The 14,209-nt window shown below is 39.1% G+C and overlaps 1 protein-coding gene across 6 annotated transcripts; it reads right to left on the bottom strand.

Moving 5' to 3' along the window:
- Positions 1 to 1,991: 1,991 nt before the first annotated feature.
- Positions 1,992 to 14,144, bottom strand: FKBP7 (FKBP prolyl isomerase 7). 6 transcript variants are annotated; one of them, XM_045480364.1, is made up of 5 exons: positions 13,335 to 14,132; positions 12,101 to 12,643; positions 10,647 to 10,798; positions 5,989 to 6,122; positions 1,992 to 2,316 (listed from the first exon to the last, which is right to left on the bottom strand). In XM_045480364.1, the coding sequence occupies exons 2-5, from the start codon at positions 12,307 to 12,309 to the stop codon at positions 2,155 to 2,157; spliced, it is 657 nt and encodes a 218-aa protein (XP_045336320.1). In that variant the 5' UTR covers positions 12,310 to 12,643; positions 13,335 to 14,132; the 3' UTR covers positions 1,992 to 2,154. The 6 variants fall into 6 exon arrangements, with proteins under 6 accessions (XP_045336320.1, XP_045336322.1, XP_045336319.1 ...); XM_045480366.1 differs by having other exon boundaries at positions 5,989 to 6,119; positions 13,335 to 14,115; XM_045480363.1 differs by having other exon boundaries at positions 12,101 to 14,144.
- Between the last annotated feature and the right edge of the window lie 65 nt (positions 14,145 to 14,209).

Consider the following 14,209-nt stretch of genomic DNA (forward strand, 5'->3'; position numbering starts at 1 on the left):
TCTGAGAGCTCATTTTCATCTACTCTGTAAGACATCTGAAATTTTTCATACACAGACAACCTAAATTATTAATTTACTCAACACCCTCATTAAAATAATTGCAAAAGTGATATTAAAATTCTAGAACTCAAAATGTAGTGATACTAGGTATCTACTCGTATATGCCTGTGAAAGCATAAAACAATCATGAAAATATAAAACATGATGCCTGTCTGCACGTAGAATGATTAAAATGTTACTGTTTATTTAAATGTGACTAGGGTTTTTGAATCAATCTTCATTTAATATCATCTATAAATTTTAAAAACATAAGTTTAAAAGCACTTTGAAAACAATGGGACAGGATAGAATTGTGAATAGTTTGTATAAAGGGATGATTTCCTTTATATCTTCCTTCCACAGTATTTTTGTTTTGAGAATATATGAGTCAAGTGCAAATACGAGTATACTGATGGCAAAATATTCTAGTGACTTTTTTTGTATGGATATAGATAATGGGAGTCGTTTCCAATGGAGGTTTTCCTGAGGGAAGTCAAAGAACAAGAATTCACGATTAGCAAGTAAAGAGTTTACAAAACTGGGTACAGGCATGAAGAACTGGGAGGAAAAAAAGATAGTGAAGGTTTTGGTTTTATGAAGTGTCAAACTCTGTGCTATGTATCTGTGATATCCATTAATCTGGTGGGTTTTGTGTTACCCCTGCACTTTTAGGTAATAGAATTTCTGGCAGTGTATCGATGGTTTGGAAAGGGCAAGTTTCAGAAAATGGAAAAAGCTTTGTTTTGAACTCACATGTCTTGAGCAGAGCTATTTATTTCCTGACCATACCTTCCTACATATGCAGTAGTTAAAACCTTACATGTTCCGATAAATAATGTGCCCTTTCTTTGGCACCAGTGTGATCTTCTACAGCATCTCTTACCTCCTGTTCTCAACAAATTGGATGTCATGATTTGACTGTGACACGGAATTGCCATGGCAGTGTATATTCCCATTTGTATCCTCATTTGATATCCTCATGTATCCTTATGTGTAAAATAAATTCTACACATTTTAAAAAATTTGACGGCATATGAGTTTGTAATGCTCATTCATGATCAATAACAAGAACATTGTAAAATGAAGTGACTGACATAGGATAGAGACACACAGAGAAAGGGAACTGGAAACTAGATGCCATGGCATCAATTTAAGACTATCAAGACAAAACATTAGGGATGATAGATCTAAAGGCCTACAGGAGGCCAGAGGAAATAACACATTTATAATGATGTCTGAAAAAGTACAGACTCAGAGCAGTATAGACTTTATTATGTCTGCTATAAGAGACACAAAGTCTTTGGTCTGATCAAATATCTTTAAACATTCCCCACTGGAATAATGACCCAAGGCCAGAGTTTGCACCAAACAGTACAGCGACGGTGTTAAGGCTCTCTGTGGGACAGAATTGTACAAGTAATATTTTCCTATATGCATACCAAAGGAAGATTTGTTCAGTCCTGTCATTTAAAAAAATTTTTTTTAATGTTTATTTATTTTTGAGAGAGAGTGCGAGCAGGGGAGGGGCAGAGAGAGAGAGGGAGACAGGATCTGCAGCAGGCTCTGAGCTGTCAGCACAGAGCCCAACACAGGGCTCGAACTCACAAACAGCGAGATCATGCCCTGAGCCGAAGCCGGTCGCTTAACCGACTGAGCCACCCAGGCGCCCTAGTCCTGTCATTTTTATATTATCCTTTCATTTGTAATGCTATGAAATGTATCAGCAAGTGAAATGTTAATTCCTGGGTCCTTATTGAATATTTTAAAAATTGGATATGTATACATGTTATTAAAGTTAGAACTGGGAAGAACCTCATCAATTTTGACATAGGTGTTCTCCTATCTCCTGAAGGGGGAGAACTGCCTACTGGAACAAAGAGGTCTATTTCATGGTGCCACTATTCGTGTTCACAGGATAAAGCAACCGGAAACACAATTATCTTTCCTGAAAGTTAAATCTGCAAAATAACACATTTATTATGCCAAAATTACATGTATTGAGGGGATCAAAATATGTTCTCATGGAGGGAAAACAGAAAATACAAGTTCTAGAAAAGTAACTCTTTTATATATAAAGTACAGGAAGTAGCTAAGAAAATTTAGAAATAAAATACACTATAGTTCATCATGTTGATATACATTGTATTCCTTGGAAGAAATGAAGCCATCACCATCATGATCATTCTTCTTAAAAATATCTTCTAAAACTGCATTCTGATATGACTGGTCACGAGGCTTCTCATCTTTTTCAAATTCCCTTTTCAGGTAATTATTTATCTAGAGGGCCAAAATATGTCTTTAATAAAAAAGTACCACAGAAAATATCCAGTAACTTTAAGGAAATGTTTCCGTAAGGAAACTGAAATCTACTTATAATAAGTGATAAAAAATTGTTAAAAGCTATTTGAGGTTTTATCTTTTAACCTTTAAAGCAATTTTCTGAAAAGAAACATCTTCAAATTAGCTTCCCCTGAGGTTATAGATGTTAGTTGTACATACTCAAAGATTAACATCGGAATTGAATTTTGTTGAAACTTAAGTGTTTTCTAGTAATCTACACTGTCCACATTATGAAAGGAAAATCATCCTTAAGGATTTCTATTAGTGAATAAAATCCAAATTGGCATTTTTATAATCTCTAAAATTAATGAATATATTCTATTATCAATAAAACTCAACCATAATTTTTGAAATAAAATTTAATTTTCTTAATTTTTCTGTTTCTATAACTCTCCTTCAAATCCATATGACAATCTCTATATAATAATGTCAAATAAAGAACAGATTTTTTTTTTTCTATGTTTATTTTGAGAGAGAGAGAGAGAGCACATGAGCAGGGGAGGGGCAGAGAGAGAGGGAGAGAGAATATCCCAAGCAGGCTCCACACTGACAGCACGGAGGTCACATGGGGTTCGATCTCATGAACCATGAGATCATGACCTGAGCCGAAATCAACAGTTGAACACTCAACCGACTGAGCCACCCAGGTGCCCCTGAAGAAAAGGTATTCTTAAGTATTCTTTCTCTGTATAATATGACATTTCTACTAGCCACATGTGACTACTAAGCACTTGAAATGTGGCTAGATCAAATTGAGATATGCTACTACTATAAGGGTAAAATACACAACAAATTTTGAAGACAACAAAAAATATCTCACTGATTATTTTTGATTTCATGTTGAAGTGGAAATATTTTAGATATACTGAGTTAGACAAAACATACTATTAAAATTAATTTCACCTGTTTGTTTTTTAAGATGTGGCTACTAAAAGTGTTTAAATTATGTACATGACTTGTGGCACACAGGTGGCTCAGTCGGTTAAGCATACCACTCTTAATCTCGGTTCAGGTCATGATCTCACAGTTCATGGGATCTAGCCCCACGTTGGGTTGTGCACTAACAGTGTGGAGCCTGCTTGGGATTCTCTCTCTTCCTCTCTCTGTCTCCCTGCCCACCCCCCACCCCCCCACCAAGCTGTCTTTCAAAATAAACTCAGAAAAAATAAATTATATATGTGACTCAATTATATTTCCACTGGCAAGTGCTAATTTATATAATAACTATAGAAAGCAGTGTGTAATAATCTGGAGATAATGTTCAGCAAGGCTGGGCACTTTAAAAAAAAATTTAATGTTTCTTTTTGAGACAGAGACAGAGCATGAGCAAGGGAGGGGCAGAGACAGAGGGAGACACAGAATCCTTAGCAGGCTACAGGCTCTAAGCTGTCAGCACAGAGCCCGATGAGGGGCTTGAACTCATCAACCATGAGATCATGACCTGAGCTGAAGTCAGGCATTTAACCCACTGAGCCACCCAGGCATCCCAAGGCTGGGCATTTTAGAGGAAAGACTATTTTTGAAAGCTAAAGTTGAACTCTGAGAGGTATTTATCAGTACAGATCCCAACTCAATCCATCATGAGTAGACTTTAGTTTAGAATGATCAATGGATGTTAATGAAGTATATATAAACTGTTCTCAAATGGGACTTAAGTCCTATTGAGGGAGATACATTTTTATTCCAGTTGAGCCTCAGCAATCCTATGAAGGTGAAAAGAATTTTAAAGAACCTCAAATCTTCCTCAGTTTCGAAGTAAATGTACTGACCTTCAAAATGTACTTTTCTAGTACACTGTAGTGAAGAGGTACAAAATGGCAGTGCGTAAGAACATAACCTTAATGTAGTGTATTCCCCTTCTCTCCCATCTTATACTAAGGAGATAATTGACACAATCTGATGATGAAGGGAGGAAGTTTCTTTTAGTTCATATTTCAAATCCTGGTTTTGTCATATACTGGCTGTGTGGTCTTGAACAGATAACTTAACGTCTTTGAACCTCAATTCTGTCATCTGTAGAAGGAGGGAAACAGTACCTTTATGGTAGGATTGATGTAAGGATTAGAGTAATATTTATAGATGTCAACAAAAGATAGCTATTGTTATTCAAGCATGTGAAAATCACTCTGACCATCTAGTGATAATGCAGGCGATACCTGAGAGACATCTGGGCAGATGGTAGCTAAGCAGGTCACTGTTTTTGGACTTTCTCTACTTTTATTTTCCCGAAAAAACTAAAGATCTCATAAGGTCTCCTGAGGGAGTGTTCATACCGCAGAACATGCCTTTTTGGGTGCAGTTGATAATGAATGGTCTGTGTGCATAGGCTGAGCTCTTGGGTCCCATGTGAATTCATCTGCTGCTGTTCACTCTACAAGTGATACGGAGTCAAAGCAAAGCACATACTGGGATGAATTTTCCAGCCCTCTAATTGTCCTCCTTCTTCAGGAATGGGGTATGTTCACATTCACATATTCCTCTTCCACTGGTGAGCAGCAAAGGACCTTCAGGAAAAGGTCCTTACTAATACCCTGGAGGAGGAAGTAGCATCAGGGTGGGGGAAGGACTAGGGATGGAGAGGAAAAAAAAACAAAAAAAAACCAAAAACCTGAGAAAGGGGGCTTACTTGTCTCCTGAAATCAATAACTCAGGTACCTTTTATCACTTAGGTGGTAGAGCCATGCCTGTTAAACTGTTTTCAAACAAGAGGGCAGACAATTGGGTTACTCAATTTAAGGCAAAAGGGTATAGTCAGTGAGACTAGGTTAAGGCACCAGTCTTCAAGAGTACAAACACTAGCCCTGAAACATCTGTGCTGGAAATTCCCTGAAAGAGGCAGGTTAGGCCATGGTTAAGAGCACAGAAGTGGAGCCAGACTGCTGAGCTGCAATCTGATGAAGTCACTTACAGTGGCGTGACCTTAGCCAGTTCCTCAACATCATTTCCCCCTTCTCTAAATAGAGATAATGACAGGTGTCTACCTCATAAGTTGTCATAAAGATGATGCTTGCTAGCCCTTTTCAGAATTTCATGTAATCCCCACAATCCTGTGAGGTAGAAATTATTTGCCCTGTTCCAAATTCCTATGGTGGTGCTTGAACGAGATTTGTTCCTGTAGTCTAGAAACTGGGGATGCCCTGTAGAAATTAGCTTGGTATTTTAATGACCCTCTGGCAGGGAGAAAGGCAGCTGAACAGGATGACTCAGTTACAAGTTTTATACTCAAAAAGCACATTTTCTTCTTGGAGCTTAGATTTTTTAGTAACCAGCTCTATTTTGTTTCAAAGTTTATTTATTTTGAGAAAGAGAGAGCAGGGGAGGGACAGAGAGAAAGGGAGAGAGAGAATCCCAAGTAGGCTCCCCTCTGTCAGCACGGAGCCCCATGTGGTGCTCAAACCCACGAACTGTGAGATCGTGACCTGAGCTGAAATCAAAAGTTGGACGCTTAACCAACTGAGCAACCCAGTGGCTCCTTAGTAATCAGTTCTATTAAAAGCAATGTAATCAGCCCATGCTTGGTAGAGCTAAAAAATAACAGCTGAAACATGGATGTCTTTAAATTGTGATTAAAAAAATGAGACTGTACACGTGGAACTTAGTTTGAATTACCTCAGTTTTAGAGAGTTGCCTATCATTGTCCATGTCTATCTGTTTAAATGTTTCAATGCTTCGTGGTCCTTTGGTCACAGCATAAAGTTCAATCTCAAAAATCAATGTTGCATCAGGTGGAATCTTGCCTTCTGCTAAAGGTATAATTTTTAACAGTTTAACTGATGAAGATAAAGTTCACATATTTATTCACAAGTAGCCATTATAACATCATGATTATATTATTTCATATTTATAAAAACTACCTACTTGGCTTACTTTTAAGGAGGTATTTTCCATGTTTTTAAACCAAATCAGTTCTAAGGACCTCATGGGCCTTTATTTCCTGGTTAAATTAAAATATAGGTTGTGTAATTTTTATTAATTTACCCCATCATTATACAGGAGGGAGCTGGTGCAGAGAAGAAATAAATGGGCGGAAAAATTTCAAAGTGTAAATCAGTAATCTTTTAAAAAATGATATTGTATAGTTATTTGAAAGCATAAATAAAACATTTTTCCATAGACTTATCTTTCCACCCCTTTACAGACATCAAAACATAAGTGCAATGACAGAATAATCCAGTAACAATTTTATGAAACAATTTCTAATCATAATAAAGAATTTTAAGTATTAAGTTAAGTAGTTCTCTTTAATAAAGTTAACCTATTAACTGATATCACAGATGATTTTAACAACCTATGGGCTATTTCAGATGACTGTTTCATAAAAATAACCTACTGAAATGACTTGCTAAGAGGCAGCAGTTAGCTTGTGTCACCAGGATATTCCAGAGTCTACCAGGGTCTCATCCATTATAGGCACTCAAATATTTGTTGAATGAATGATCCCTCTGGTTTATTTTTAAAATGGCTATTTGTTCTTTGAAGGAAATAGTGATTTCTTTAATGAAACAGTGAAGAATTCTTGCTAAAGTATTTATATAACCCAAAGAGAAAAGAACTTGAAAGTTATAGCCGAAAGAAGTGAATCAGTCATCTTCAAAGCCAAGACAGAAAAATCTACCTCTGCATCATCACGTGACTAATGAAGTCCCACACAATATATCACATACCTGACATTAGAGTAAAAGAGCTACAGATTAATTCAATGATCAGTTTTACCAAATCCATTCCTATTCTGTCCAGTTACAATCTCCTTATGACAGGAAAATAACTAGTCATAATAATTAAAGATAACCTCAAACACAAATTCAACTTAAGAAAAAATATTGCACGTACATATGAAGTTTCTGAATAGTTCTGCTGTAAAAGCAGAAAATATTGCCAATTAGGTTTTCTCTTACAAAGAAATTAGAGCAGAAAGAAAATGAAAAAGGTAAGTTTGCTATAGAATGACTTGTATTTAGAGAAGCAAATCAAAGACACAGGAGTTAATGTAAAGAATCTATACATACCACATATACTGTTAATTAAAGTACTAAAAAGTCGCATGCATTTCAAGACATGCAAGGGTGCTCTGTGACATGAAGCAAGGATACCGTGCAGAGGGAAGCCTTCTTCAAGTACTACCTAAAATAAAGTCATAGCTGGTGTTAGTAACATAAGTAACTTATGCAAGTAACTTAAAAATGAGTAATAACTTATTTTAAAAAGCTTATTTGATCAAGAAGTTGTTTGTTAAGCAGTTACTTACATCTTCACTACATCTTTTAAGTACTCTAATCCTACATATCAGGCAGGTAACCAGCAGTTAAGTATGCTCCAAAGAACATACTTTTGTTGGGCCTCAGTTTCCTTATGTGTAAAACAAGAGTGTTGGTGGTGTTACTAATGAGATTCATCATTTTTATGTGTATTGGAGAAACCTCAAATTAAATATGAACTAACTTCTTCAAAGTTAAACTTGTGTATCTGTACAGCAGGGGTCTGGTTTATTCATAGCTTAAGCAGCCAGGGTAGTCATTCATAGTTAAGCATAAATTAGTTTCAGAAAAGGAAACCTAAGTGGTCATTTGCTGAGGGGTAAGGGGGCTCAATAGGATGGATGAGCACCTATTGATGAGGATGTGGTTAAAATGAGATTAAAGAGTCTGAAAGGCATACTCTGCCTATATCATTTTGCCTCGAATTGGCCTTGACCTATGACAATAATTTTGGACAAGTATTGCATTCAATTTAATTTATCTCCAATTTTTTTTTTCTCTCCCTCTCCCAGATTCCTCTATGACTAAAAACAGGATATATAAATTGTGGTTCCATGGGAGCTATTTTGATGGGACCAAATGATTGGCCAAAAGCATCGAAAATGAAGTTGGAGTTACATGGAACTGTCTCTAGGAGTTTTAAGTCTGGGTCGGCCTTGCACCACTAACCTCTTTCTAGTCCACTTTGGTGCAGTGATCCCCTGCTCTTACTGGAAAGAGGTGAGGGAATTACTACCATTAATGAGGTAACCAAACAGCCTCAAAGAGGTTGTGCCATTTCAAGGAAATATTTGGGAGTAATGACAATATCTCATCGTAGAAAACTAATCTTTAATGACTTTCATTATATACTAAGTATTTTAAGTAGGTGGGGTTAGCAAGTGTTCTAAATAGCCTGAGGAAGGAATGATTCTGTCTTCCTAGTCTTTACACAGCAACAGGGAGCAAGGACCTAACTGAGAATGCAAAGTAAAAACTGCCTCTGCCAAGCTGACCATTTTCCCCTTTTAAAAACTGTCCCTCTTTATTTAGCTCCACCTTTACTTTTAGTAATTTAAAAGATTTTTAATTTTCGAAAAATTGATACATATGCATGGTAAAAAATTTAAATAGTACACCATACTACAGGGTAAGAAGAAATCTCGTCACCCTTGACCCTCAGGTTTCCTTCTCAGGAACACTTAATGTCGTCAGATGACTGTGTATCCTTCCACATATAATCTGTGTAGATACATGATGCATATGTGAAAACGCCCCCCTCACATGTTAGCTCTTTGAGGATAGGAAATTGTTTCTTCTATGTATGTTGCCTTATGCTCAGTGCCTAGAACTGGCCCTGGCAGTTGATGCTCAAGAAATACTTGTTGCATGAATACATTCTATCCCATTTTATTTTTAACATACTAATGCATATGGCTCTACTGCATTCTTTTTACTGGCTGCATCATAATCTATTGTATAGATATGCCATAATTTAACTAAAATAATTCCTTATTAATGGATACTCAGGTAGTTTCCAGTCTTTTGCTACCGAATAAAAGTCTGTATGAATGGTTTTTTTATATATACCTTTGTGTACATTTCTATAAATGGAGCTATTGGGTCAGAGGATATGTGCTTTTAAATTTTGATAGAAATTGCTAGCAAGGTCACATGATTTATATTCCCAGCAATAAGGCATGAGACTGCTGGTGTTTCCATACCTGTGCCAACTTTTATGCCTTTGATAATCTGATGAGTGAAAATGGTGAATCACTTTGTTTTAATTTCCCTTTAATTATTAATGAAACTAAGTACTGTCATAGATTTACAGGTTATTTGTATTTTTTTGTTAGTGGGCTGCTTGTTTATGAACCTTTCCATTTCTAGGGCTAGGTCATTTTTATTATTCGTTAGTAAGAGTCTTCATAATAGTTGCAAACATTTTCCCCATTTACCAGCTCTACCCAGGTTCTCAGGTCTAACTGTGAGATTTCAAATAAGATATTGAAGCAAGCAGTTCATTTCTTCTACATTTCAAGGCTTCACCTGAATTTGGGTACCAGTGACTGACAGTTGTTATATTCAGATGTTCTTTTTTTCTATGTTCTAGTACTGTCCTTTTACTCTAAAATCATATGTTTCAGTTTCCTGAGTTCTATAAATCTGACTTTGGTACTGCTTACCAAAGGCATATACTATAGACATTTATGTAATAATAAAATAACATATACTAAACTACATAAAAATGACAAAGGCAGAGCCTATAGAATATACAGGATCATTATGAGTACTGCCATTATGTGAGGGAAAGAACTCGCCAGAGATCTGTCTCCCAACAATGTCTTATTTTCATTCTATGGAAAAAGTGGGACCAAGCTGGCCTGGACTAGATACAGCTAAAGTTTATTGGACCCAACAGTTCTGTAAATATTTCCTCTGTGATGTTTTGTTTGTTTTAGTGATTCAAAAGTTTTTAATTGTGGGATATACATGTAACAAATAGTTACCACTGTAACCATTTTAGGTTCAGTACAGTTAAATACATTCACATTGCTGTGCAACCAATCTCCAGAACTATTTCATCTTGCAAAGCTGAAACTTTACATCCATTAAACAACAACTCCCTATTCCACCCTCTTCTCAGCTCCTTCTTTGAATTTGACTATTCCATGTACCTCATATAAGTGCAATCATACAATATTTGTTTTTGTGATTGGCTTAGTATAATGTACTCAAGGTTCATCCATGTTGTAGCATGTATCAGAATTTCCTACCTTTTTAAGGCTGAATAATATTCCGTTGCATGTGTATATATGTTGTTTATCCATTCATCTGTCAATGGATATGGGTTATTTCCACTTTTTGGCTACTGTGAATGGTGCTGCTATGAACATGAGTATACAAATATCTCTTCTAGACCCTGCTTTCAATTCTTTTGGATATATATACCCAAAGCTATGATTTATTTATTTTTTAGCTGTGATTTATTTTTAAATATAACTTAAAGATATAAATATTAAAATACTTTACCATAACCTTCCTTTCCATATGCAAATGAAGGGGGTATAATCACTTTTCGCTTCTCTCCAGGGCACATATCCATCATCGCAATGTCTAGGCCTTTTATGACTTGCCCAACACCAAGAACAAACCATTTGGGGTGGCCTTCATTTTGTGTGCGGCTATAGTAAAAAAAAAACAACACTTAGGTAAACTGATTTTAAGATCAGTGAAATCAAACTTTAAAATACATCTGGACACTTAGTTATAATTTAAAATAGGAGGCCTCTCTGACTCTTTTCCCATATTAACACTCATTCTGAACCCCCTGGTGGAGTGTTTGGCTCAAACTTCTTTCATAATAGCCAGAAAGAAGTATGATTTGCCCAAAGCTAGTCATTAGGAACCATCTCATCTTTTTTATTGCCATCTTTGCAGAAACGATTCAACAGTTACTTTTTTAATGGGTCTCTGGCCACTAACTAGCTGCATGGCTTGTCCAAATAACTCATTTAAACTTTCTGAGTTTGTTCTAAAAATGACGGTACAGGTTTAGCCTCAAAAAGTCATTTGAACAAAAATTAAAATTTGTATCTTTACTTATTAATCTATTTTCTTCTAGTATTTATTTTATTTTTGAGAGAGAGATATACACAGAGTGTGAGCAGAGGAAGGCCAGAGAGACGGAGACACAGAATCTGAAGCAGGCTCCAGGTTCTGAGCTATCAGCACAGAGCCTGACGCGGGATTTGAACTCAGGAACCGCCAGATCATGACCTGAGCCCAAGTTGGATGCTTAACCAACTAAGCCACCCAGGCGCCCCAATCTATTTTCTTCTAAGTACTAAGAACTTTCTCCAACCCTATCTTCATAGGATAATAGCACAGATGAAGAAAAGCCATTCTCCTTCTGAGTAATAAATGATCAATTAAATTACAGTAGGCAGTGGTGGAATGAGGGAGGAGGTGGGAGAACACAGTGCCCAGAAGACACCAGGGAAGGTTACTGTTGTCGTGGTTTTTTAATACAGTTGCAAAGTGGCCCTCAGCCTGTAAGTGTCGTGCCTCTGAAGGCCAGTTAAAATCACTTAAACTACCCTACCTAATACTCTGTAAGGTGACTCCAACATACGGAGAGAAAAAAAAAAAAAAAAAAGTGAACATCCTTACAGACAGCTCCATAACTGACTTCTATAGATCCCAGGGGTGGGGGCGGGGGTCGGTTCCTGGAGGTACTGTATTTCCGATAATCTCTTGGGCCAACATTATCAATTTAAAAAGTAATGGTTCAATAGGGAACTAAGGCATATCAGTAGGAATCCCCCCCCTTCCCCCCCCCCCCCCCCCCCCAGGAATACAAGGCTCAAACCTTACTGTTACAAGAACAAACCAATCAACCAACCACTTAGGCTTCTGCTTGGTAGAGAGGGAGGCTAGTTTTCATGTATCAACTGGATGCGGGAGTAGTTCACAGCATTTCCTACCTGCAGTAGAATTTCGAACCGTCTTTAGCCAAGTAGCCGTCGTAATGGGCATTTAGCAGGTCTCCCTTCTTGCTTGTCTTGGAACAGTTTTCTGGACGATGCACAACTTCTATTTTCACTTCCTCTGTGCTCTCCTCTTCCTTTTGTCCCTGAGCCCCCAAAATGCCCCATACATAAAAGAAAACGATTAACCTGAATAAAAACTGCATGATTCCTGAAATTGGCCCCAGATGACAACTGCGTTCCTTCACGCGTGTCACTTGCTTCCAGAGGCAAAGGCAGCCCAGTTCCGACTCGTGGCAGGCATTGTTCTACGTCACAAAGGGCCGGGGGCGGGGCGGCCGATGGCCCCGCCCCCTCCGGGCTGCGCGCTTAGCCTCAGAATTTTCTTCCGTCCGGCGAGGTCCTGTCCCTCTGGTACCCGGCGCTTTAGATGGCTGTCATCAGTCGTTGAAGCAGTACTGAGCACTTGCACCGCTTCTCGTTAAATATGCAAATTTTACAGCCGGTTTCCTCAGAGTTCTGTAGTAATGCTCGCATTTCCTAAAATGAAACCGGCAAAAGAAATAAACAGCCTAGGAGTGGGATGTTGTAGCTAGAGAATACGGCTGTCATTTTTGGGAGTAAAAGGTTTCTCCTCAGACCCCTAGGGAACAGCGGGCATCTGGAGAGGCAGTCTGCTTCTGCGGTGTCCTTGAAAGCACCTTCTCGGGGTGGAGTCATGCTTTAAGAGGTTCCAGGCTAAGCCTCACACAATCTGACCGCCACCTGGTCGCGAGTCAAGAAAGGTCCCGCTGCTCCCCGCCCCTTTAGATGAGTTTCCCAGGAGTCAACTCCCGCGGTTTGGGCGGGGCTGCTAGTTTGCGCTTCTTTCCCCCACCACTCGGAGGCCGCCGTTTATGTGAGGGCTCGGGGGAGTTGAGGAAAACTCTTGATGGTGACCCTTTTCTTACCATCCACGGTACACAGATGAGAAAATGAAGTAATTTGAGTATTCGGCTTTTCCCCAAAAAACATAATACGCAGCAGGGATTTGACCAAGTCTGACACAAAACCACCCTTCATCCCACCCCCAAACATTTTAGGATGAAAAACTTCCAAACATACAGAAATATTGAATTTTATTACCTCATCGCCGCGGCCTTCCAACCACCACTTGGAGTCTATCGTTAACATGTAACTATATTCGATTTATTACACATCCATCCATCCATCCATCCATCCAACAACTCACCTCATTTCCAAGTGAATACCCAAAGACTTTCTACCCAAATCAGAAAAGCTTCAGCACAGGCCTGGATTCGGTTCGGGAAAGAGAGGTGTTACTCTATTTGGTGATGCTAAGCAAAACTGCAGCACTGAGCTTGCTTTGCTTAAAGATCCAGCGTTTAGTAAACCTGAACTATTGTCATTACGTAAGATGATCATTTCCAAACAGGATTTTTTAAAAATCATAAAAGCTAGGGGAAAGCCCTTATTTCTAGAATAAAATAAATTCCAAAGTTCGGTTCCATGTTTTATATTCTAAATGAAGTAGTGGCTAAGGTTAATTGTCAGCGTGGTGACAGTACCCCTTGGGGCCCCTCGCGGTTCCTTGCCGGAGGATTTTCAGCGCCACACTGCCTAACTAGGAGATAGTTTCTTGGGCCCCCTGAATGTGAGGAGGGTACGGGGGAAACATAAACGGGTAATCTTTTATTCTCCTGAAACACCACCACCGGAAGGACCTGAGGAAAACCCGAGAGGCCTACGAGACGTAGGGACTTGTGCTCCTGCAGCGAGTCCTTGGGTCGGCTGGGAGCTGCGCGCGCCGCGGAGTCCGCCTGCCGGGCCTAGGAGGCTTTAGCCCCGGGGCACTGTCGGTCCGAGCCTCTCCGGGGATTGGGGGGGGGGGATGTGGGGAGCCCCGGGACCGCCGGCCGAGGGCCAGAGGAAGAATGAGGCGGAGTCAGGTGCCCAGGCTGGGAGGCCAAGGGTGCGCCGCGCCCGCCGGCCCCCTCGCGCAGCCTCCGGCACCGCGGCTGGGCTGCAGGCCGCGCCCGCTCTTCCAGCCCCGCCGCCGGGGAGGGGTTTCTTGGGACGAGCCGGCCCCTTTCATCCAGGAAGTGA

The sequence above is a fragment of the Leopardus geoffroyi genome, chromosome C1 (genome assembly GCF_018350155.1).
Source record: "Leopardus geoffroyi isolate Oge1 chromosome C1, O.geoffroyi_Oge1_pat1.0, whole genome shotgun sequence".
NCBI lineage: Eukaryota > Metazoa > Chordata > Mammalia > Carnivora > Felidae > Leopardus > Leopardus geoffroyi.

Excerpts from the sequence above, each read along its gene's own strand:
- FKBP7 (XM_045480363.1), bottom strand. The coding sequence starts at position 12,309 with ATGCAGTTTTTATTCAGGTTAATCGTTTTCTTTTATGTATGGGGCATT. Across the intron at positions 10,799-12,100 it reads GGTTCGAAATTCTACTGCAG|CCGCACACAAAATGAAGGCC; the intron begins GTAGGAAATGCT and ends TTTTTACTATAG. Across the intron at positions 2,317-5,988 it reads GGCAACTCTCTAAAACTGAG|ATAAATAATTACCTGAAAAG; the intron begins GTAATTCAAACT and ends TTGGCCCTCTAG.